At 41.4% G+C, this 23,969-nt stretch overlaps 1 protein-coding gene across 2 annotated transcripts in view; it reads right to left on the bottom strand.

Moving 5' to 3' along the window:
• The window catches only part of Col28a1 (collagen type XXVIII alpha 1 chain), a 185,542-nt gene that overhangs the window by 35,867 nt on the left and 125,706 nt on the right, over window positions 1–23,969 (bottom strand). For both annotated transcript variants that reach the window (XM_040728558.1, XM_040728559.1), the window contains 2 exons: window positions 21,234–21,302; window positions 18,547–18,615 (listed from right to left, as the gene is read on the bottom strand). In XM_040728558.1, coding sequence (XP_040584492.1) covers window positions 18,547–18,615; window positions 21,234–21,302 — 138 coding nt within the window. The remainder of the gene's footprint in view (window positions 1–18,546; window positions 18,616–21,233; window positions 21,303–23,969) is intronic.

Genomic DNA, 23,969 nt, shown 5'->3' with positions numbered 1-23,969 from the left:
ACTGTAACAAATTGCCACAAATTCACTGGTTGAATATGGCTCACAGTTAGTCTTTCATAGCTCTGGACCCCTTAAGTCTGAAATAAATCTTAATAGAGAAGACACTATGGTTTATTTCATTCTACAGCATGTAGTTCATCATCCAGGGAAGTCAGGGAGGGAAATCAAAATAGGAACTTGAGGCACGAGCTGATGCAGAGGCCGTGGAGGAATGCTGTTTGCTGGCTTTCTCCTCTTGACTTGCTCAGCCTGTTTTTTTTTACAGCGTCTAGGATGACCAGCTCAGGATGGCACTGCCCATGGTGAATTGAGCCCTCCCACGTAATCATCAATCAAGAAAAATGCCTCACAGACTTGCCCACAAGCCAATCTTACGAGCTTTCCTCCTCTTGGATGACTCTAACTTGTGTCAAGGTAACAAAAAGGCTAGCTAGCACAAAGAGAATGACTGCAAATAGTGTCCACCAAGGACAGGCATGGTGGGGAAACAAAAAGCGAGAAGAAAACCTATCCTGCAAACTGTAATATACTCAAATACTCAGCTGACCAAGTCACTCTGTCCTTAAAATACTTCCAGAGTAAATATCTAAATAAAAGTAAAATATATATACATCTGGACATGTGGCACATGCCTTTAATCTCAGAACTTGGGAAGCCAGCAGGAGCAACATAGAGAGATCCTGTCTCAAAACACCAAATAAGCAACAAGAACAAAATACATATACATACAAAACTAGCGTAAGTATGTCCATAGCAGTACTGTATATTAAACCTAACGTAGAAACACACGAATATGTAAATCAGTGAAAAAATGGATAAACAGAAGGTAATATATTCACACAACGTAATATTATTTTGTAATAATATTGGTTTAAAAAGAAAGGTCTGATACATCATGAACAATTTTTTAAAACTTTATGTTCTGTTATAAACACTAGTCACAAAAGTACACATATCATAATTTGAATTATGTAAGACATCCAGAATAGATAGATCTATGAAGATAGAAAGATTAGTGGTTGCCAAGGCTGATGATGAGGAAGGGAATGGGCAGTGACTTCCGGGGCCATGTGCTTTATATGGGAGATTATAAAAATGTTTGAAGTTGGATGGTGATGATAGTTGTGCAGTTATGTAGCATGCTAAAATAATTAAGTACCAAAGAATACACTAAAGGACTAGATTATGTTGTATGTGACTGAATTTCAATAAAACTTTTTAAAAAACAAAATAAACCCTTTTTTTTTTTTTTGGTTTTTACGAGACAGGGTTTCTCTGTATTGTTTTGGAGGCTATCGGTCCAGCCTGGCCTCGAACGCACAAAGATCCGCCTGCCTCTGCCTCCCGAGTGCTGGGATTAAAGGCGTGCGCCACCACCGCCCGGCTCAAAATAAACCCTTTTAGGGCTCTCTATCTTCAGAGCAGTGATTCCCATACTTTGGTTATGTAAGAAGTATCTGCCATCTCTGTGACAATAGGAGTTACTGGACTCCATCATGTGAGTCACTTCTCAGAAAATGGCTTTCAGCGTTCACTTTTTTATATGCTCTGGGGATTAAAGTCCTGTATGTTCTCTAAATAAAGTATGAAAGAGCCTACGACAAACACTTCCTGTCGGCAATCTTCCTGCTCATTCATCCATATGCAGTTTCCTCTCTCATTGAGTTCAGAACAGCCAAACTTACTCACAGAAGGAAACCTCTCTCTTGATATTCTCAGCAAAACTCTCCTAGATTTCCTTCATTAACTACTCGGTGACAACTGACTTGTTAACCCAGAAGCTGAGATGTTTGGACAGCATGTGAGACCAAGCAAGACAATCAAACCACAAAAAGAGCCATGGAGTCACAGTATCTTACTAAAACAAATCCTTAAGGAAAACTCACTTGTGAACTTGGGTTTTTGCTACAAGGTACTTGCTTCATGAACAAGTACCTTAACAGTAAGAAAGCTTAACAGTAAGAGTGAAAAATATATGAATGATGAACTTGCATTCCCTCAAATTTTCATAAGCCTAAACACTCATGTACAAAGTGAGTTAAAAAAAAAAGCAAAAGAAAAACAAACCACATCCAAAAATTGACAGCAACAGAAAAAATCCATGGCAGGCAGAGGGCTGTCCTAGGTGAGGACAGCTCCAGCTCTAACAATATGACTTACAAAACAGGGTGGAGTGGAAATCTTCACATAAGAATGAGAAAACATGAGACGTTCTCTCTAACACTGTTTCAGGTGGGTGGAGTACATAAGATGTTACAACCATCTTATGGACTACGATACAATAAAGTATACAGTGGTTTGCAGAGTGTTCATGTTTCGTTAAGTGACAGAAGAAAATCATGTTGGAAGCACAGGGCAGGATGATTTTAAAAGAGTCCACCCACCTACATGTGAAGTGCACATCTAATCGAAAGAAAGGAGAAGAGGCTGCCCACCATGCTATGGGCAGAGATAAAGTCCACAGGGCAGGACTGAAGGGGGTGGTTTACAAGGTTGAATGGTATGAGGTAAAGCAAGGTATAAAGTGTAAAAGGGGTATGTCTTGTTACCTTATTTAAAGTGAGAAAGTTTCTTGACTTTGTTATAAAGTCACTGGAAAACGTACAACAAAAGTAGAGAGTTTCTGTTCCCATGAATGCCCAGATAGTCACTGAGAATGTTGTAGAACTGATTCTCATGTTGGGTGGTGGCAGGATGGGGGAAGGGGGTTGAAGAAATCATTTCTGGTCTGAAAGGTCAAGATATGGGAATGACTCCATTCCCTTTGGCGTCACAAACTTGTTTTCAAGGCCATTCTCATGACTTCGCAACACCGTATGATGCCTGTAACCTTTAAAAATTACCTTCCATAATCACACACATAATTTCCCATCACTCCAGTTCTATGTCCTAGTTCCCAAATGTTGCCCCTATAGTCTGTCTTTACTTCCTTTCTTATCACTCTCAATTTTTAAACATTTTAAAATAATTTCAACTCACAGAAAAAAAAAGATATTACAAATATTCCCCACACTCCCTGGATCCGGGTTCATCATTTAGTACCCCCCTCCGCATGTGTATGTGAACAGCTCTTGTCAGGGTCACCGGTGATGTCCATGTTTTCAGTCCTCGTGGTTATGTCTCAATTGCCTTGTAAACAGCAGCACTGACACCATCCTCAAAACTCAGCTTCACTTGGCTCCTGGGGGCCACTGGATTTCTTTCCACCTGGCTGCTACTTCATCTCAACCACCTGATTTTTCTGGATTGTCTTCCCCTTGTCACCCCCGAATGCGTAGGGGTGCTGTGCTCTGTCCACACTTGTCTGTCTTACCTAACTCGAGAATTTGAATGCCATCTATGTAGTGAGACATCAGTTGTAAGTCCTGCCCTGCCCTTTCCTGCTGCCTCTTCTGAAACCAAGACTCCTTTCCCCAATTCTTCCTGAGAAGCTCCAGGGGAAGTTGATCTCTACAGATGCAGGGTTACACCTCCAAGTTCTATCCTGTTCACACTAGTTCTCCCGTCATTGTCTCTATCACCTAAGAACACGGCAACTCCATCCTGTCATTCATCCAGGCTCTACATCTTAACATTCTTTGATTCCTTTCTTTGTACTATAGTTCACATCCAATCCAGACCCAGACACCTGCTAGCGCCCCTCTCTGACACCCTGAGCTAAGCTGCTCACACCTCTTACGTTTCCTAGTTCTCAAGGCTTGATGTACTCTAGTTGAACCATCATCGACAATCCTTAAATGTGCCAGCCATGGATTCTGTTCCCAAATTTGTAATTTAGGTGTCCTCCAGTTACTTCTGCATACTGCCTAGGTTTCTGCTTACAAACATCCAGCACCGAGTGTCAAGGACCACGCGAGAAAAGTGATAATGAACATTGCTAGTATGAGAGAATTTTGACAAAATGAGCAAAAACAATTAATGTACAATTCTTCCAATGGGAGTCTCTTCCCTGTAATTCTTGTTTTAAAAATCTACCAATGTCATTGTAATATATAACTTTAATCCCAGCACTCAGGAAGCAAAGCTAGGTAAATCCCTGTGAGCTTGAGGCCAACCTGATCAACATAGCATGTTTCAGGCCAGCCAGGGCTACAAAGCTACATATCAAGACCTTGTCTTAAAAAAAAAAGAAAGAAAAGAAAAAGAAAAAGAAAAAAAACATATTGATTCCGTACTATTAATCCAGCGGGTTACTCTGGGAAACCATTTGCTTTGCACAGTGGCTGACATGATTAAGATTAGTTCACAATCTCATCAGTGAAGAACTCAGGTTAAACTTTGATATTATTTCCTCTTAATGAGACTGAGAAATGATAAATTATGAACATGTGTCTGACTCTAAAGGAATACACTCTCCTTAGTTCATGGCTTAGACTCCCTTTGAAATGAACATAACCCATCACCATATTAGTCTATGAGAACATGTGCATAGCAGATACTATCTCATATTCAAAGAAAAATGCTTTTAACTGAAGTTTAGAGAATTCGCCTATATGAACTTGTAATTTTCACCATAAGGTGAAAATGCTGGAACCAACTCTACTAGGTATTAAATAAGTACCAGGTCAAATGCCAAAAAATGTTGCCTTATTTGGTATCTTCATAAGACAAAGGACCAAGAAACCCAATTCTACAGGTCAGCTCCCTTTCTTTTTCTCTTCTGCTATGTGTGTTTTTCACATTCTTTCTTTTTTTCTCTCTCTCCCTCTGTCTTTCTTTTGTGTTCATGCATGCGTGTATGTGTGTGCCTGTGTGTGTGCGTGTGTGTGTGTGTGTGTGTGTGTGTGTGTGTGTGTGTGTGTGTGTGTGTGTATGATGGGATGTACAGGGAGAAGGGATTAAATTCAGGTTGCCAGTCTTAGTGGCAAACACCATTACCCTCTGAGACATGTCGCCGATCCCACTGTATGTTTTGAAATTTTCATTTAATGGAAAACAATTGATTTTAGGTGTCATAGACATGTCTACCTCCAGCACTTAGACCAGTACCTATCACATAATATGTTTATTCATATTTTCTCTGAAAGATGGGCAGAATTAAAGCTATAGGGAAGGGTATAGTGAGGACTTCCTCCTTTTTTATTGAATAAGTGCTATGTATCAGGTTTACATTAGGTGTTCTAGATCTAACATAAACCAAGGCATCTGCTATCTCAGCATCTGGTATTTAGGTAGAAAAATGAACATTTAGAGCATGGGGAGTGCTGTGCTGGGATGATCTGAGGTATCATCCAACCCAAGCAGAATACAGGCTTAAGGAGACAGGGACTTCCAGAGCAGGTACTGTCTACCATGAGCCCTGACAACTGAATCAGAATTGACCTGGTGAAGTAGGGTGCTAAGGGAATCCCCCACCCCAAAAGGATCAGCTTACACACAGCACTAGGGCCAGGAAACCAAGATGTCACAGAGAACTTAAAGGTACTCAGAATGAGCAGATTCAAGATCTGAGAAGACTCAAGAAAGCTGGTCTCTCACTGTACATTGAAAACCCACTTAAAAACAAATCACTTAACCTGCTTGATAAACACAAAATGGTTTTTAAATCCTAAGCTGAATTTAGGATCATATATTCACACCTAGATTTACTATGGACAAAGTTTAAGTTTATTAAGAAGAATACTTAATTGCACTGTATGATGCACGTTCTTACCAATAAAGTTTTAATAAATTATAACAAGAAGCATACAGGAAATATTAAAAGGGAAATGAAAAAAACAAGGGGAGGCTTTAACTGGGGAGGGAATGGGAGGACAACACAAAGGAAGAGGAGGGAAGGAGGGCTGACACCAAGGATCGTCACAGGAATATTGTTGCGTTTGTATTGATTTAAAATATAGATAGTACATCAGTATTTATCCCTGGCATACAAATGGACTTTGGATACCCATCCTACAATGAGAGATGCTCTCTCAGCCTGGACTCTTTCGGGAGGGCCTAGGCCCTGCCCTGGATGAAATGACAGACTCTGGACACCCCCATGGAGGCCCTCACCCTCCCTGGGGAAAGGAGTGGGGATTGGAGGAGGGGAAGGGGATATTGGTGGGAGGAGAGGAGGGAGAGGGAGCTGAGATTGACATGTGAAGCAACCTTGTTTCTAATTTAAATTTAAAAATGAAAAAGACAAAAAATAAATAAAATGTAGATAGAAAGATGTAGAAGATAGATAGATAGAGAGACAGAAAGATAGAGTTTAAAGGTACACTATTTGGGGTGATTACTATCCTTCCAAGAGCCATAATTATTGTCTAAGAAAAACCCCAGTACCATGACATACCTCCCTCCAGCTTGTTGGTCAGGGGAATCTAAAAGACTCCCAAAACAACATAGTTTATGTCTGTTGCTCTTGCTTGCCTCACAGAAATGGAAGGTAAAGTCCTGTTGCCGAAAATGCCAAGTGCTCCAGACACCGGTCTCAGGATTTAACTAGATCTGACAGGAAAGTTTCCTTCCAAAGGACTAGCTCTCATAATACCAAAAGGTGCTATGCTGCCTGCCAAGGGAGGGAAGCAAACATGGTTCTACCTACCTGTGATACCTATGAGCCACAACAGTGACCATCATAGTAAGATAGTCTTAACTGTACAATAGCGGCATTCATATGCTGGAGGTAACCAACAGCTATCCAATTGGACTTAAGGCCCATACAACAGGAGAAAAATCGCGTCTGGTACTAAAGACCTGGCTCACTGCTCATGGCTAGTGAGGTTACAGATCCTAGAGGAGACTTTACTACTGCCATTGTCCTAAACCATTATCATTCTCAACTGCATTCTAATTACGTATCCTTATTCCCCCAGGTAAGTATAGTTCTTACTGTTCATCAACAAAACTTGTTTTTGCAGCATCAGGAGTTGGTTACAGAATGCACAGAGCAACTGGCCATGGAATGTCCAGCCCCAGCTGATGCATCTGTATCCCAAGCCCTACACCCAAGGCTCAGGGAACATCACAGAAAAGGGAAATTTAGTCTTCCCCAGAGATAAGTCCCCTAATTGTTTATCTAGTGTACGTTATCAGCCCTAAAAACATATACATACAAGCAACACTCAATGAACTCAGCAGGATATATATATAATGGCAGGCACATCTGGGAATTTTACTGATATCAGCTCAGAAATTGAGGATCATAAACTGAGCAGAGAGGAAAAGGGACAGATTCTAATAGTGTTCTTGATAGCTGCATATTCAGACACACATGCAGGTTAGGGCTTTGCTTTGTGTCAGTCCCAATAGAAATGCAGCCCACTGCAGCTCAGTAACTGGAAACCCAGTGGTTCATTTTATTTTTAATTGATTTATAATTTCATAGTTTCCCTCCTTTATCATGCCCCCATTTACAACCCAATTTATGAAGATGGCATCAATTTCGTCATCATAAAGTGTTTTCTATTGCATGTTTCAGCTTTTAGTCATAGACCATTACATGGAGATCCTTTCCTCAGGATTTACATCTATAGATCTTCAAATGCCATTTGTCATTGTCGGGATTCCTTTGCTAATCTGCAGTCCTTGCCCAGGGACAGTCTATCAACAAAGGATCACAGTTCTTCCGCAGAGAAAGTCAGACTGTACCACAACTCTGTTCAAAACCCAGCAAGTGGTTGCCAACTTCAGTGCTGAGGAAAACGAAGGACCTCATAAGTCTGAAGGGCTATGCATCCTTAGACAACCTGGTGCTGTTATTTCCTCGACGGCATTTCCAGCCGTGCTGTCCTTCTGTTCTTCTCTGCACACTCCAAACACCCTCCTACCTATGGAAACTTTGCAGAACTCTTCCTTCATCCTAGGATGGCCATCCACTTACAATGTCTTCACACTCTTCCACTCTTCCTTATCCTCTCTCTTTCTCTCCCCCTCTCTCTCTCCTCCTCCTCTTCTCTCTCTTTGTCATAGTATTCATCTTCAAACATGCTCTGTAACTTTCTTATTGTATTTATTACCAACAAATGTGGCCTCCATAAGGTTCTGAACCATTACCACTTTTGTTATGATATGTCAAGTACCTAAAATGGAGCCTGAAATGTTATGTACAGTCCAAAACTTTTATTGAATGAACTACTGGAATAAAGCTTTGTGCAACTAGCCAGGATTAACCAGTGAGGTCAGCACCCTTTATTTTAAGCAGGAAGGAGAGCTGACTTTATATGCAAGTTGGATTTTTCTAATATGCAAAGCATATTCAGAACTTCTAAAGCAAGTTCTACTTTGAAAAGTGTATTAACATGATTGGTCTTGTCATCTGGCAAAGAGTATATGTATATTATATCTAAGTACATACATAGCAGAAAAACATAACAAATGTAATGGTTGACTTTACAAAATCACTCCAGTAAGGTAATTTAGGAAGGGAAGAGAGATGGAGGTCTGTGGAAGTTAATTTCTTTGTAAAACTAGAACAAAAACAGAAAGGAAACTATTAGCTCAACTAATTTCATTTTTCAAAATCAACAGAAGCTGGGTGAACTTTGGCTAGAGCAGTATTCCAGTAGATAAAAAAATCTATTTTCTGCTTAAAAAGCCAAGGCAGCATTATAAAGGCTCCTGTCTGTGCCAGCGCAGAGGACTGTAATGAATGTGTTTGTACTGCTCTTTAAATGTCATCTCTACAAATAGGAATTTGCCCCTTCCCAAGGCCTAAACTTCCCTAAACAACCACAAAGGTGTGAAAAAGTTAAGAAGCAGCCAGAGCTTACTGTCTCGTTTCCTTCTAATCTATTAACCTAGAATGGCCATGGATGTGTGACACTAGCAGTGATTGAAAGGTCTAGTGACAGGCAATTGCTCTGTAATAGGTAAGATATTGGTCAGAGGAATCTTTATTAATAGGGTCAATCAAGAATGTACTGAATGTATACCCCAATACTGCTGAGCAGAAGAACCACATTGAACATACAGAACCAATGCCCTCAGATTTATTCTGATCGGACAAAAACATTTTTTATTACATTTACTGTGGTCCTATTGCAGCAGTAATAGACACTGTGACCACAACCATACTGTCAAGAAAGCTAAATCTTCCTTCCAAGAAAATGCTGGCCAATAAGCTACCCAGAAGAGCAAAGCAATTATACAACTAAACACGAGGATACAAGGGGAAAAAATCATTTCACAAGTTTAAAGTCCCACTAATTACAGAATCCTGTAATTGTTGACTTACAATATATGAATGACTTGTTTTTGGGGGTCAAATAGTATAGTTTCATGGGAAACTATTATCACTTAGCATGTAACTTCCCTCCATATATTTACTCAAGTATTATTTTATTGATTCATCAAGCAAGTATTTATTGGCTGATTTAGGTGCTAGGGAATGTGAACACAAATCAAAGGAACAAAATCTGTACTTTCATGGATCTTCTTTTACTAGAAGAAGACAGATAATAAATCCAATGAAGCATAAATATTTCAGAGGGTGATCATATTGTAAAAACAATAAAGCAGGATAATAGAATTCCATAAAGAGAAGAGAGTGTGGTCAGGGATGGTGTTGTTATGGAGATCATTCTTCTGCTACGGCTCACATGAAGAGAAGGAAACTGTCATGTCAAATGCCAAGGTAGAAAAAAACAACAGGGCAAAGGCCCATGAGAAGGAGTGAGTTTGTTTTCAGAGATGGGATGAGAAACACGAGTCTTCAATCATGTGGGATGGAGAGACTGAGAGGTGCAAAGTCACATAGGAAACAGCATCCGTTGCGAACAGCTTACCTTATTATCATTGTTTACTTTTTCTTTTTAGAAATGTTCTAGGCAGACAGTGGAGTTTTAAGTGAGAGAGTAAATTCTTTTCCTAAACAGCTTTGATGCAGCTAAAAAAATTTCGAGGGAACTAGAAAGCAGACTAGAAAAATATTGGTGGTGTGTAGCTCAGAGAAATGAGACAGAAAATATGAAAAGGCAAATAGGTACAAAGAGGTTTAAACAACTGAAGTTCCAGGGGTGTGTAAAGGGGTCAAAGGGAAGGAAGACTGGGCCAAAAGGTTGTCTAAAGATATGACAGGGAATCTTCCAGAAATAATAAAAGCTATAGCCTAAAACTCAAGAATTCTATCAAATCTGCATCTATTAAATACACAGTCTACAGATAAACACTAATTAAAGAGAAAGAAAACCCTCCAAAAACAGAAAAGGACAAATTACCATGAAGGAAATAGACTGACGGCAGCTTCTTCAGACTGACAATAAACATCAAATGTCAGAGAAAATTTTCTGCACTGAGAGAAAAATCTACATACCTAGATTCTATACATGGGAAATGTATTTTAAGAGGACATTGGAGAAGAAAGATATTTTCAAGTAAGGCAAGTGGAGAGTCATTCAGACAGACCTGTTTGTAAAGAAAGCTCTCTCAGTTGCAGTTGAGGTGGAAGGAGAATTGATGGGGGATGTCCTTCTGTATATATGATTCTCTTATTGGTTGATGAATTAAACACTGATTGGCCAGAAGCCAGGCAGAAAGTATAGTTGAGGCTACCAGACAAGCAGAGTTTTGTGGAGAGGATGCAGAGAGAAGCCTCCAGGAGATGCCATGTAGCTGCTGGTAAGATGGGACAATGAGCATTCTCATGAAAAAATACATAGATTAGTAGTTATGGCTTAATAATTCAGAGAGAGCTAGCCAGTAAGAAGCCTGAGCCATTGCCTAAACAGTTTATAATTAATATAAGTCTCTGTATGTTTATTTGGGGTTAAATGGCATGGGACCAGGCAGAACAGAAACTCCATTTACAGAGAATGGTTCTAATTGTGAGATATAGGGTGCATTAAAGAGAATGATAAATGTGTGAATCAATTTAAATAAAATGATAATATTTTTAAGAAATAAGATATTCTCTTGAGAATATAAAATTGATTAAGATATGAAATAACAGTATCAGAGTAGGGTAAGAAATTAAAGCCTTCTCCCTTACCATTGTTGGTAAAAGTACCTTTGGGGTTTCATAGAGTGGATGTCAATATCTTGTTTGTTTGTTTGGTTTTGTTTTTTCAAGACAGGGTTTCTCTGTATAACAGTCCTGACTATCCTGGAACTTGCTCTGTACACCAGGCTGGCCTTGAACTCACAGAGGTCCACCTGACTCTGCCTCCTGGGTGCTGAGATTAAAGGCATGTGCCACTAAAGCAGAACTGGATGTCAATATCTTAATCAGAAGTAAATATTAGAAGAGGAGGGGAACACTGCAATCTCCAAACTAGTAGAATGAAAAAGTGTCAAAAATTAATCTCCCATATTTCTTTCCTCCTTGCTCCTGCTGTGAGTCTCAAAGAACTGAGAGCGTTCTTCACAAGACGAAGGAATGATTATTCTGGAGTTATCTTCATGGTATGCCATCTCGAGCTATGAATTCTCATTAAAAATTATAACTGCTCCTTTGCTAGAGATCCTAATAACCTTAACCTAGAACTGAATTTCCTCCCTCTTACATTTATATTTCAAGTCAGAAGCCATAAATTGATAGTTGCTGATACTCAAAAACCAACTACTGAGCCTACTTAAGATGTCTGCAAGAACAGTAAATGTTAGCACAGATTGTCGGCTGCTCAGCAATTGGTCAGAAGAGTTTGTAGTACAACAGGGTAAAGCCTGCAGCAGACTTACACCAGGAGCTTGGGTATACAACCTCTCCCAAGACCAGCCTCACCCAAGGCCAGCCTCACCCAAGGCCTGCCTCACCCAAGGACAGCTGCAGGCACCAGCTGGATCCTGTTGTAATTTCTAAGAAATAGATAAATTCTTCTCAAGGTCACTCCCTGCACCCGGAAAACCACAGCTTTTTATACTCTTGTCTCCTCCAGTGTTGGATTAGCATGGAAAGAAGTCCCTCTTGTGTCCCACATCCTCACGTGTCAGGGGTTAACAATGAGGTGCAAATTAAATTTGAGTAGGCAGTGTGTCGAAGAGCAACCCTGGGGATGCCTTAGTTCCCTGGCTCCTAGGACAGTGGCACTTGAAAGAAAAGCTACATGGAACTTGGAGAGCATCACAGCCCCAGCTCTCACTAGGAGCTCTAAGCTCTGAGTGGTAAAGTACCTCTTACCTTGCTAAAAGGAAAGGGGGAAACAATCGTTAATAAACGACTACAAGGCATTGATGATAGAAGAAAGGTAAAATGCCACCCACCTCTTATCAATTTTAGCAGTAAAATTCATGGGCAGTAAAATTCATAAAGACAGTAACATGACATTACTAAACTTGGGTTTGTGGAGATGCTATCTATCACAAAAATGACAGGATAAGTATGTGGTACAATTTCTTGACATACATCAGTGGGTGAGGAGGAGGAGGATGGACTAGAAAGGAGAGATGGGGGAGGGGAGGGAAAGGAGCAGTTCCCATGGGCTTACTGTCATTATAAATTATACACTATGATAGCATGGTGGGGGCTTTAAATATATACCTGCTCAGGTAAATGGATGGAACTGGAAGACACCATCCTGAGTGAGGTAACCTAGAGCCAGAAAGACAGACACGGTATGTTCTCACTCATAAGTGCATATTAGATGAAAAGCAAAGGATAATCAGGCTGCAATCTATAGTCCCAGAGAAGCTAGGTAACCAAGGGGACCCTACGAGGGACACACATGGAGGCCCCAGGAAGGGAAAATAGCTAAGGTCTCCTGGGTAAGCTGGGAGGGGGAGAGAAGAGAAGGGTGGGGTGGGAACACGAGGGACCAAGAGGGCGGAGTTGGGGGAGGACAGAAGGGGAGAGCAGTGAAAGAGATAACTTGATAGAAGGAGCCATTATGGGGTTAGGGAGAAACCTGGTGCTAGAGAAATTCTCAGGGATCCAACAAGGCTAAGCTAAGACCCCAGCTAAGACTTCTAGCAACAGTGGAAAGGGTGTCTGAATCAGCCTTCCCCTATAATCAGATTAGTGACTACCCTGTCTTCATAGAACCTACTTCTGGTAACTGATGGAATCAGATGCAGTGACCCACAGCCAAGCACTGAGCTGAGCTCCTGGAGTTCAAATGGAGAGAGGAGGGATCATATGAGCAAGAGAGGTCAAGAGCATGATGGGGAAAACCACAGGGACAGCTGACCCAAGCTGGCGGGAGCTCACGGACTATAGACTGACAGCTGGGTAATCTTCATGCGACCGAACTAGACCCTCTGGATATAGGGGACAGTTAAGTGACTTGATCTGTTGGGGGAGGGCACTGGCAGTGGCACCAGGACCTATCCCAGGTGCATGAACTGGTTTTTGGAGCCCATTCCCTATGGTGGGATGCCTTGCTCAGCCTTGACGGGGGAGGGGCCTGGTCCTGCCTCAATTTGGTATGCCAGACTTTGCTGAAACCCCTAGGAAGGCCTTACCCTCTCTGAGGAGTGGATAGGGGGTGAGAAGGGGTGAAGGTGTGGGACAGGAGAAGGGGAGGGAGGAAAAACTGGGGCTGGTATGTAAGATGAAAAATAAATTTTAAACTGAAATATATATATATATATATATATATATATGCTCAAATGAAATACCTTATAATCTTTTCTAGCTTTTGATATATTTTTTTTTATGTTTGGCATAAACACATGCATTGTACAGTTGTTCATCTCCAGGACAAAGCCAACCGTTGTTTTGACTTTTTTTTTTTTTTGAACTGGGAAATTTTGTGAAACTCTGGAGTAGGGTGTCATATTAACTTTGACAAAATGTACTTAGGGGTTTGACTTTTAAAGTTCACGGCAGTGTAAGGAGTGTGGTAGCAGGTAAGCAAATTGGTGATGGTCACAGGTCATGTCCCAGAGCCTTGTTTACAGCATACAGGCAAAAAACAGAAACAAAAACCCATGAGCTGCAGCAAGAACTTAGGCCCCACCAACAGGAGAACTCAAAACTGTCTTCCCAGCTCTGACCTGGAGAACAGGACGCTGGGACTCTCTGCTCAGTTTTCACTCTACCCCTTCTAGACCCCACCCCTCAGAAAGCCTGCCAAGTGTCAAGGGTCATGCCCCCCCCCCAGCTGATCAAGACCTTGCCTACAGGCCATTTAAGACCCAGTCACCAGACCTGCCACCTGCTCTCTCTCCTGCCTCCCCAGAGTCACCCGGGAGTGCTCTGCTTTACTTTTCTCTGTTTATTAAATTTGCATTTACTAATTCGGTCTAATTTGGCTTATTGCATCCACGGAGGATACCCAATAACCGGGGATCCAATACTTATCTCTGGCCACTGCAGAAGGAAAATGTGTGGTGTCAGCTGCTTCTGGCCTGTACTTCAGCACCGGGGAGGTAGAGACAGGAGGATTCAAACTTTAAGGCCATCTGCGGCTGTACTGGGAGCTCAAGGTCAGCCTGGACTGAATAAGACACTGTCTTAAAATCTAGATAGGAAAAGGGGAAAGGAAAGGAAGGAGACAGAAAAAAAAATCACCTAATAATCAGATTTAGAAGAGAAGAAAGGGGGGAGGAAGGGAGGAGAGAGGAAGAGGGGAGGGGGAGGGGCTCTTACCTCATTGGCTAAACAGAATAAAAAGGATTTGGCCAAAAGAACAAGGCATGCTGTGAACTAGCTCGTGAAAACCACAAAGGGTTCAGAGCCAATCCCACTGACCACCAGCAGCACTCCCGATGTCAGCAACCCACAAAATGCTACCCAGATGGAGCTGGCTTGTTGTTTATATGACTATCTTCTGTTTAATTTAGGAAGCACTTTTAACACTATGAAGATGCGGTAATGTCTTCAACATGAAAATGCGATGTGTGAACTCTCATTACCAGGATCAACTTTTAGGGCCTTCCTCCCTTGCCAGCGGTTGTTTGGCAGGTATAATCCCCAAATACTGAAGTCTGGCAACAATGACACTTAGCCTGTTTTTCATTTGACGTGATTTCACTAGTTGGCTGAGGCTGTCCTCAGACTCTCAATTCACCTGTCCCAGTGGTCTGAGTGCTGTATGTAATTACAGGCATGTATCAGGACGCAGGGGCTTCTGTGGTTTTTACTTCTGTGTAGGGGAATTAGAGTATGAATTCAAAATTAACAGTAAGGGTAAGTATCCTAGATTAATCCAAAGACAAGTACACACGTGCATGCACGAGCGAGCACACACACACACACACACACACACAGGCACACACCTATACCAAGTTAACGGTGCTATTTACTATTTCTAATTAATTTCTGAAATAAATGAAAATTGAATGCAGTGACAGTACCATCACCAGCTTGATTTTATTCTTTACTTTCCATACTGCTGCTTATTTGCTTACAGAAGTGGAAAGAAAATTTTTAAGTTCAAACACTAGGGAACTTTTAGCATTAAAGGCTACGGGACTCCCAAGACAATGTAGACTATGGCTGCTGCCATTGGTTGCTCCTCAGAGCTTGAAGGTGAGTCCCTACTGCTGAAGACACACAGGACACAGAACTCAGATTATCCATTCTGAATCTAACGTGAATGCCATGATGCACTTGGCAGAAAAGGAAGGGAAGCAGGGATGGATGGTTATGAATAACTGAAAACATATACCACACATGTAAACAAATGCATTGTTCCTCCTGGGGCGTTTCATTTCAATTATACTTCACAGAAAGTTTAGGAGACAATACTATTATCATCCACATTACTCAGATAAGGGAACTAAAGTGCACATTCAGGAAGTAGAGAAGTAAAATGCAAAGTTTGTATCTCATTGCTCAGGTTGGTTGAATTTCCACCACTGTTGACTGGGTCCCCTTCATTTACAATTCCTAGACATCCTAGTGGGTGTCTGTTAGCCTGGTGACAGTGTGAGCACTGCAATAATTACTACTTGTCATCTCTGCAGACACTGGGGCCTCTGTCAGACAGCATTCACCAAATTCCCCAGCAAGTCACTAAGTTAATGTTTCAATGTTGATAAGAAACCTGCCAGCCTGACACCCCGCCCAAGCACAGTGTACAGGAAGTCCACCACCTGGGCCGGATCATTCCTGCCCAAGCCTAAGTGAAGAGTTGACGACAGCAGCAGAGGTGCGTTGTCTCCGTGAACAAATGATATGTATCTAGGAAAAGTTAAAGCAGAACTCAGTGCACAAAACTACTTCAGAAGTGCTTTTAAGTCAGCAAGGACTGTTAAGACCCACTGATCCTCTGAGAAACAGCGCTAAGAGAATGTCTGACTGGTTAGGACCCTGAGGCAGATTCGACAAGGAAGACCATCCCCTGAGTAGAATGAAGTGCTTGGGAGAGCCGCCTTTGTCTGCTCCTTGCTTGGCTTTCCCAACTGGAATGTCCTACCACCTCATGACTAAGAAGTCAACATCCCAGCTTCACAATGACACAATGACGTTATTCTATGGTCGCAGGCTTGGTCCTATCTTCCCTATGGAAAGCAGGATGTAGTTCACACCCCAGTGTTGACTGAGGTCTCATCAGGGCCTTTGGGCAGGTGGGACCAAAGGTGCAAGCTTCATTGACCCATCTGTCCTTAGAAAGATGAGAGAACGGTATCAAGAAATGGCCATAAAAAACTAAAATGTCACTTATTATGTAGTCTTCAAATGCCAACTCTGTCTTTGAGTTCTCTCCCTGTTGTGGAGATGGGCTAAGTGTGGAATGTGGGGGTTTGGAGTTTGATCCATGTCATGCCAGGCACTGTGACCTAGTTTCACTCAGGGTAGATGTGAAGGGCCCAGAGCCAGATGAGTCATGGTTGGTGAGAAGAATTAATTGAATACAACCCAGGTTGCTCCAGTGTGAATACAGGAAGTAAATTCCAGATAACCGAAGGGAGAAAAATGACACTGGATTTAGAAGTGCAGGGTAGGCTCACAGCACATGGCAACTGAGCTCATGTTGTTGACAAGACCAGACGTGTGATTATATTTATTTCTTCCTTTTATCTCATCTTTAAATCCTTTTTATTTTATACATACGGGTGTTCTGCTGCGTGTCTGTGCACAGAATGCTTGCAGTGCCTATGGAGGACAGCTGGATCCCTTGGAACTGGAGTTAGATAGTTATAAGCCACTAAGTGGGTGCTAGGAATTTAATCCAGGTCCTCTGGAAGAGAAGCCACCACTCTTAACTACTGTGCCATCTCTCCAGGCCACAATTTCTTTCAAAAATTCTTGTAAAAACTTCCATAGGAAATTACCATCTTTCAAGCACAGAATTTAAGGATGGGGTAGTGGAGTGGTGTAGTTTATGAATACGTGGAGTTCCACTCTAATTTCCTGTGCCTGCAAGTTATCAATAGTATGTTAGTCTATCTTTGCTTAGAAATTCAGCCTGGCAGATGAATAACTGTTACTTAAAAGACCTGTCCTGCAAACTTCAGGATCGTGTTTGGATTGAAAGATTAACACCAGTTCAATGATTCTTTTTCTCTTTATTTAGCTCATGTTATACAGAAGTACGTGGTTTAAATTTAACACAGGGCGTTCATATTTATTTTAGGTACCTTCTGTCTCCTATTTACTAAGTTGGGCTATTTTGAAAGAGCTTAAGTCAGCAGTTCTTAACCTGTGGGTGGTGACCCCTTTGTAGGTCAAAAGGCCCATTCACATGAGTTGCCTAAGGCCATTGGAAAACTCAGATATTTACATTATGATTCATAATAGTAGTAAAATTACAGTTATGAAGTCTCAACAAAAATAATTATATGGTTGGGACTCTTCACAACATGAGAAACCGTATTAAAAAGCTGACGCATTAGGAAAGTTGAGAACAACTGTTTTAAAGGTTTCCACATTTAGAATGAAGTTCAATTATCTATAGTTGTAGATTAGCAATTACTCTCTTTCATGGGGCAATAAATAAGTACTGATTTATTGCAGGAAGAAGGATAGGTATTGAGGTGGTACCATTTACAAACTCAACATATTAGAAATAGAAAAGGGAGCGTTTGAAATCGCACAGCAATTAGTATGTAATTACTGACATTTTTCCTACTTAGATAAAGGAAACCCTGAGAATTCCGCCTTATTTGATAAACTCATTACCCCTGAGCAAGTACAAAGTAGGAAGCAGCTGGCTGTGAACTCCTGCAGTAAAGACCAAGAGCAGTAGTGGCCACTCAAGGCTGCTTGGGAGAAACACCTGGAGGGCTTAGAAAGTTCCCAAGCTCTGATGTAGAGTTTAAGTTTCCATCCTCTATGGTAGGGTACAAATATTATCCCAGGGGCTCCTAATGCTTCCATCGCAAGCTAGAACTACAAGTCCTGCTAATCCAAGCCCCACAGCCCACTCCGTGTGCCTTCACATCCCACCTAATGTCCCACCTCCCCCATGTCCTATCTCTAGGGTTGGAAAGAGAGCCCGCAGCTGAAGCAGGTGCAAGAGCTTCGAGGGGGATGAGAACACACTGTTATGTGAGATTCCAAAGGTTCTCAAACCACTGAACCCTTCAATGCTTCACCGAGCAATGTGTATAATGGTTAATGTTTCCAAAAAGACTGTACTTGTACCATTTCTACACTTCTGGGTGTTGTCTCTGAATCCTGGATGCAGTTTTAACTGTGACACTCTCACTAAATCTGTATTTTGTAATGAAACCACCCATTCTTTTCCTCATTACCCTACTGATTTGAGAGATGATTCCAGCACAATCAGGTTCACTTACCTTAATTCCTTGTGGTCCATAACCGGGGGGACCAGGAGGGCCAGGCAGGCCCTTTTGCCCAATATCACCCTGTGAAGAGAGAGAAAAATTGACAACAAAGTATAGAAAGGTTATGGAGGGAAAAAAATGAACATATTATTGCTCTTGGCTTCATTCTTACATAAGCCAATCACATAAGGTGATTAGGATTCTCTTGCTGTAAGATAGTTCCAATTTCATTAAGGCTATGTTGATCTAAACATTCCTAGGCCACTCGAATTGCTTACAAACAGACTTTTCAACATAACCCAAGTGTAGGTAAAGAGGCAGGGAAGAGCAGCTTGAAGGAAACAGGAAGAAAGGCCAGGGACTTCTGCTTGGCAAACCTAGATGTCCCCACTCCAGGCTGCCCACACCAAGTTCAAAGGCCACTAATGCCAGATTCTATGCAGGCTTGAACAGGCTGCGCACTTTTAATATGGAATTCCAGTTCACTGGGAATACTGTTAGAGTCAGTGGAAGGGCTGGCAAACAGCTCAGTTCATAAAGTGTCCCCCATGTAAGCATGAAAACTTGAGTTTGGTTCCCAGCACCCAAATGAAAAAGCAGGGCATGGTACTTGTAACCTCAGAACTGGGGCTCAACAGGGCAAAAATCAGTGAGTTAAAGTCAATGAGTGACCCTGTCTCTAAAGCAAAGTAGAACGTCTCTGAGGAATGGCATCTAGGACTCTGGCATGCGCGCGCGCGCGCGCGCACACACACACACACACACACACACACAGGCAAACATGTGCTTGCATATACATAAAGATACATATATATATATATACACACACACAACAGCACACAGTGAGATTGTATACACACAAACATGCACAAACATCAGTATCCACACACAGACTAAGGTTTTGTGACATCACCAAGTGCTATAATCTTCAAATGTGCGGAATAACCAACTGAAGTTTTGTCATGACCATATTAAAGCTCGAAGAAATTTCACAATAAGGTAGCTTACCTATACATATCCCAAGAGATGGTAAATCAATCCTGAACAGCACACACTTTGAGAAGAGGGAATTAGTTATTAAATAAGTCAGGGGATTTTGTTTTGTTTGTTTTTCTTGCCATTACAAGAGCTTTCTTTTTCTCAAGTTGTAAGGATGTTTGTTTTCTCATTGCAAAAAATATTTTAAAACTAAAATTAAGGGTGATAATGAAAAAAATGGATCCAAATTTTCCCTGATGATGACTTTGTCACCTTAAGGGAATCTTCATGTATGTACAGTGACCCATGATAGTCAAGGAAGAAAAAGGAATGAACTAAGAATTCTGGTGAGGCTGGATCCTCAACAAAGTTCATGGCTCAAGAATTATTTCTGCCCTCTTCTCTAGTAACAGGATTTAATTTCACATGAAATTTGCATGTGACTAAACTTATTTAAAATCTGAATTTGTGGTGTGTGGCTCATTGGCACTGGTTTACCCATAAACACGATGTAAACTTCCTTGCTTCACTTTTTAAACAAATAAACCATATTTCTTGAATAAATGAATGAACAATTAGAGGAGCATCCCAATCTCAGGACTGCTGACATTTTGATGGAGATCACTCTGTGTTTGGGCAAGCCGTCTTGTTCATCAGAGGCTGTGTAACAGCTCTCCTGAACTTTATCCAGTAAATGTCAGTATCATCTTCAGCTGAGATGGCCCAAAATGTCCCAGTAGTGATATTGTTTAAGCGCCCCCATTAGCATCTCTGGAGAGGAGGACAAAATCTCCTCAGTGAGAAACACTAGATTTGAAGAAGTAAAGAACCGATAAGTACCAAACTAGAGGAGACAAGCAAGTGATACGTAGAAATAAAGAAAAGGGACACTGAAAGAAGCCACTTTCTATGGGGACAATGAAGTTTGATCTTTGCACCAAGTTCTGACACAGCAGGTGGAGATATACTATACAGTACATACATTAGCCAGTGACCTATTAAAAGGCCACCCCCCCAAAAAAAATCTGGCCAAAGATGTAACTTTTTTCCTTATATATATGTAGCTCAGGATGGACTTGAGCTTGGTATGTAGCACAGGTAGGCCTCGAATTAGGAATCCTCCTGCCTCTGACTCAAGTGCTAGGACTAGAGGTGTATACCACTATATCCAGCTAGAATTTGTTTCTTGATGAGGTAGAACAGCTTCTGAGAAACCTGGAAATATTTAGAACACTTTGCAACTATAGTTCTCTCAATTGTGTTGAGAGAAGTTGGCTTTCTGATTTTGTAAGGGAAGCAAGTGGTTTAAAGATACTGAAGGTCACATGATATGAACAAAGATTTCGTCAATAATCCAGAAAAAACTAAGCCAACAACAAAACAAAGACTTCATATGAAGGAGCTGTTGTCAAAGCTTGGTTGTCCCTTCTTAGAAATGCTTGGAGTGACAAGTGTTTCAGAATTGAGTTTTAACAAATTTTGGAAGACTTGTCTGTATATGATGCTTCCTTTGGAGATGGGAGCCATGTCAAAACACAAAATGCTTCACAGGCACTATGGACGCCTGAAGGCACCAGAATTTTGATCATTACTCATTTCATGGAGTCAGCTATGGATTCGCCATTTGTGGACAAGCTGTGCATTTCTTGTTCAAGGTTTTCCAATTAGGGATATCCTATCTGGCACCTGATGCTCACATGTATCAGAGACCGAGGACTCACCTTTGGTCCTTGGGTTCCAATGCCCCGAGGCCCAGGAGGACCTGGAGGGCCTCTGACCCCTGGCTCTCCCTGAAAATACATAATGAATGCCAAGTTACCAATTTAAAAACATGTATAATTTTTCATGTTAAACACACGTTTTAAATACCATTTACAAATTTTGAAGTCCCTTGAATTTTCCTGAGAAATTCATTGAGCCCATTTCACCTAAATCAGCTTGCTGTTTTGACATTATGCACTCTCTTCACTCTCTTCTCGTCACGTGTGTGCCCTTTCCTGATAAAGGGTTCCGTTTCAAATTCATCAGCTAATTAACTTCTTGGCAGAATTAACGTGTGCTTCTTTCAGAACTTGCATCTCTGGAATTTGGAAACCTAATTATTGCTTTTTTGACAGAGGAGGAAAGGAAATATAAGGATAAAAAGAGGCCACGAGGAGCTAGGGCCACATCCCGAATGACCCTCTTCTATTATTTCCTCAACTAAAATAAGGCTATTTGACTTGGGGGTTGACACTTGGGCCGCAGTAGTGAATATGACCATGTGGTAAATTCTATAACGATCTTGCCCTTTCTCCAAGGCATGATGCTTTAAGGCTGGTATCAGATCTTCCTGAGATGGCATTGTCAAGAAGACACAAAATCCTCTCCATTCTTCAATTTCTGTATGCCAAGATAATGTTAGGAATGTTCGGGTTGATACCATTTCATGCTCAGGCAATCCCCTATTACCATGCTGACTCATTTAAATCTTCTGAACTTCAGTAACTTCATCAGACATGTGGAGAATAATATCTACACCTCATATGGATTGGAGTGAAATGAGAGAGTGATTCATAAGGCCTAGGAGAGGGTAACCACTTGGTTAGTGTCAGATCAAGACAAACCTGCTTTAATTAAAGAGGACACGACCAAAGCTCTGCAACTCTGTCCAGCTGCTTTCCTAAGAGACTGGGCTGAGCAGAGGTGGAGAAGCAGTAACCTTCTGAGTTTCTCCAAAACCCCAACATATATGTGCCACCAACCCAATGATTTCACTGCTAAATCCATTTAAGGAAAATAAGAGCACATTACACCCAAAGCCAGGAAAATGTAAGTCCTTAGCAGAATTACTCAAAATAGCTCAAACCCAGAAAGGACCCAATGTCCATCATCTGGTGAATAAATAGACAAAACCCTGCAAGAAACAAACTTATGGATTCGTGCTATAATATGAACACCCCTCAAAAACAATGCTCTTCATGACAGATACTGGAATACTGCAGGATTCCAATTATTGAAAGTTCAGAAGAAAATAAAACTGTAGAAACAGAAATACACTAGTAGTTGCCTGAGGCCAGGATTAAGAACATGAATTGATCATAAATAAGCATGAGGGTTCCTATGGGAAATATTCTAAAATTGAATTGTGAAGACAGTTGTAAACTAAATTTTAGTGTAAAATCCCTGGTTTGTGGATGGAGGAATCCTATGAAGAGGCATGCTTCTATAAAATTACGAATTAAAAAAAAGGAGGATCCAGGGAGTGTTTCAGCATTTAAGAACACACAAGTTGGTCTTCCAGAGGAGCCAGGTTTAGTTCCCAGCACCCACATGACAGTTCACAATTGTCTGCAACTTCTGCTCCAGGAGATCTGACACACTCTTCAGGCCTCTGGAAGCACCAGGCAAATACATGGAGCACAGGCTCACATGCAGGCAAAGCACTATATATACAATTTAATTGTTAAAGTTTTTTTTTTTTAAAGAAGATTCAGAATCAGGTTTTAGAACTATCTGTTCTTTGTCTTTCTACAATGTTTCAGTATATAATTAAAATAATATACATACCTTTACAGGTCACATTTTTTGTTTGGTTTTTATACATCCATTTTCTAATTGGAATAGTTTTAAATGATTTGGTTACTAGTTTTTTTCTTATTTTTACCCCTTTTTAATTTAAATTAGAAACAAGCTTGCTTCACATGTCAATCCCAGCTCTCTCTCCCTCCCCTCCTTCCCTGCCCCTCCTACCAGGCCTCCCCAACCCCCACCCCATCCAATGCCCACTCCATTCCCCAGGGAAGGTGAGGCCCTCCCATGGTGGATCTCCAGAGTCTGTCATTTCATTCAGGGCAGGGCCTAGGCCCTCCAACAAGAGTCCAGGCTGGGAGAGCATCCCTCATTGCGGGATAGGCACCCAAAGTCCATTTGTATGCCAGGGATAAATACTGATCTACTACCCAAGGCCGCATAGATTGCCTAGGCCTCCTCACTGACACCCACATTCAGGAGGTCTGGATCAGTCCCATGGTGGCCTCTGAGCCATCAGTCTGAGGTCCAAGAGCTCCCCCTTGTTCAGGTCATACAGCTCACATTTTTACTGGCTCATTTCTCCTCATTTTTCCAAAGGATTTATGGACAGTCCATGCCATGGTTGCTGGAAGATATTTTTTTTTTTCTTCAGTGGTGTAGTCATCCACAAGTTTCCCAGGCTCCTGCAAACAACTCTTCATTCACCCTTCTGAAAGTTTGATTCCTATTGAGCTCACTGGTGCTCCAAACTGCACTTGAGTGGAATAATTTCTTCATTTCTGTCATCGTGCTCTCCCGGGGATGAGTAGACATTTGTTCAAGTTTCCTCACGATAGTCCACACAACACAGCTCCATCTCAAGGGTGCTTCTGAGGCCCTGGGTACTAACTATCTCTTCAACACCTCTCTTCTACTGATTGTCATCCCTGAGTGACTCCAAGTTC

Source organism: Mesocricetus auratus, unplaced genomic scaffold (assembly GCF_017639785.1).
Source record: "Mesocricetus auratus isolate SY011 unplaced genomic scaffold, BCM_Maur_2.0 Super-Scaffold_100019, whole genome shotgun sequence".
Classification (NCBI taxonomy): Eukaryota; Metazoa; Chordata; class Mammalia; order Rodentia; family Cricetidae; genus Mesocricetus; species Mesocricetus auratus.
This window is presented reverse-complemented; position numbering and strand designations above follow the sequence as displayed.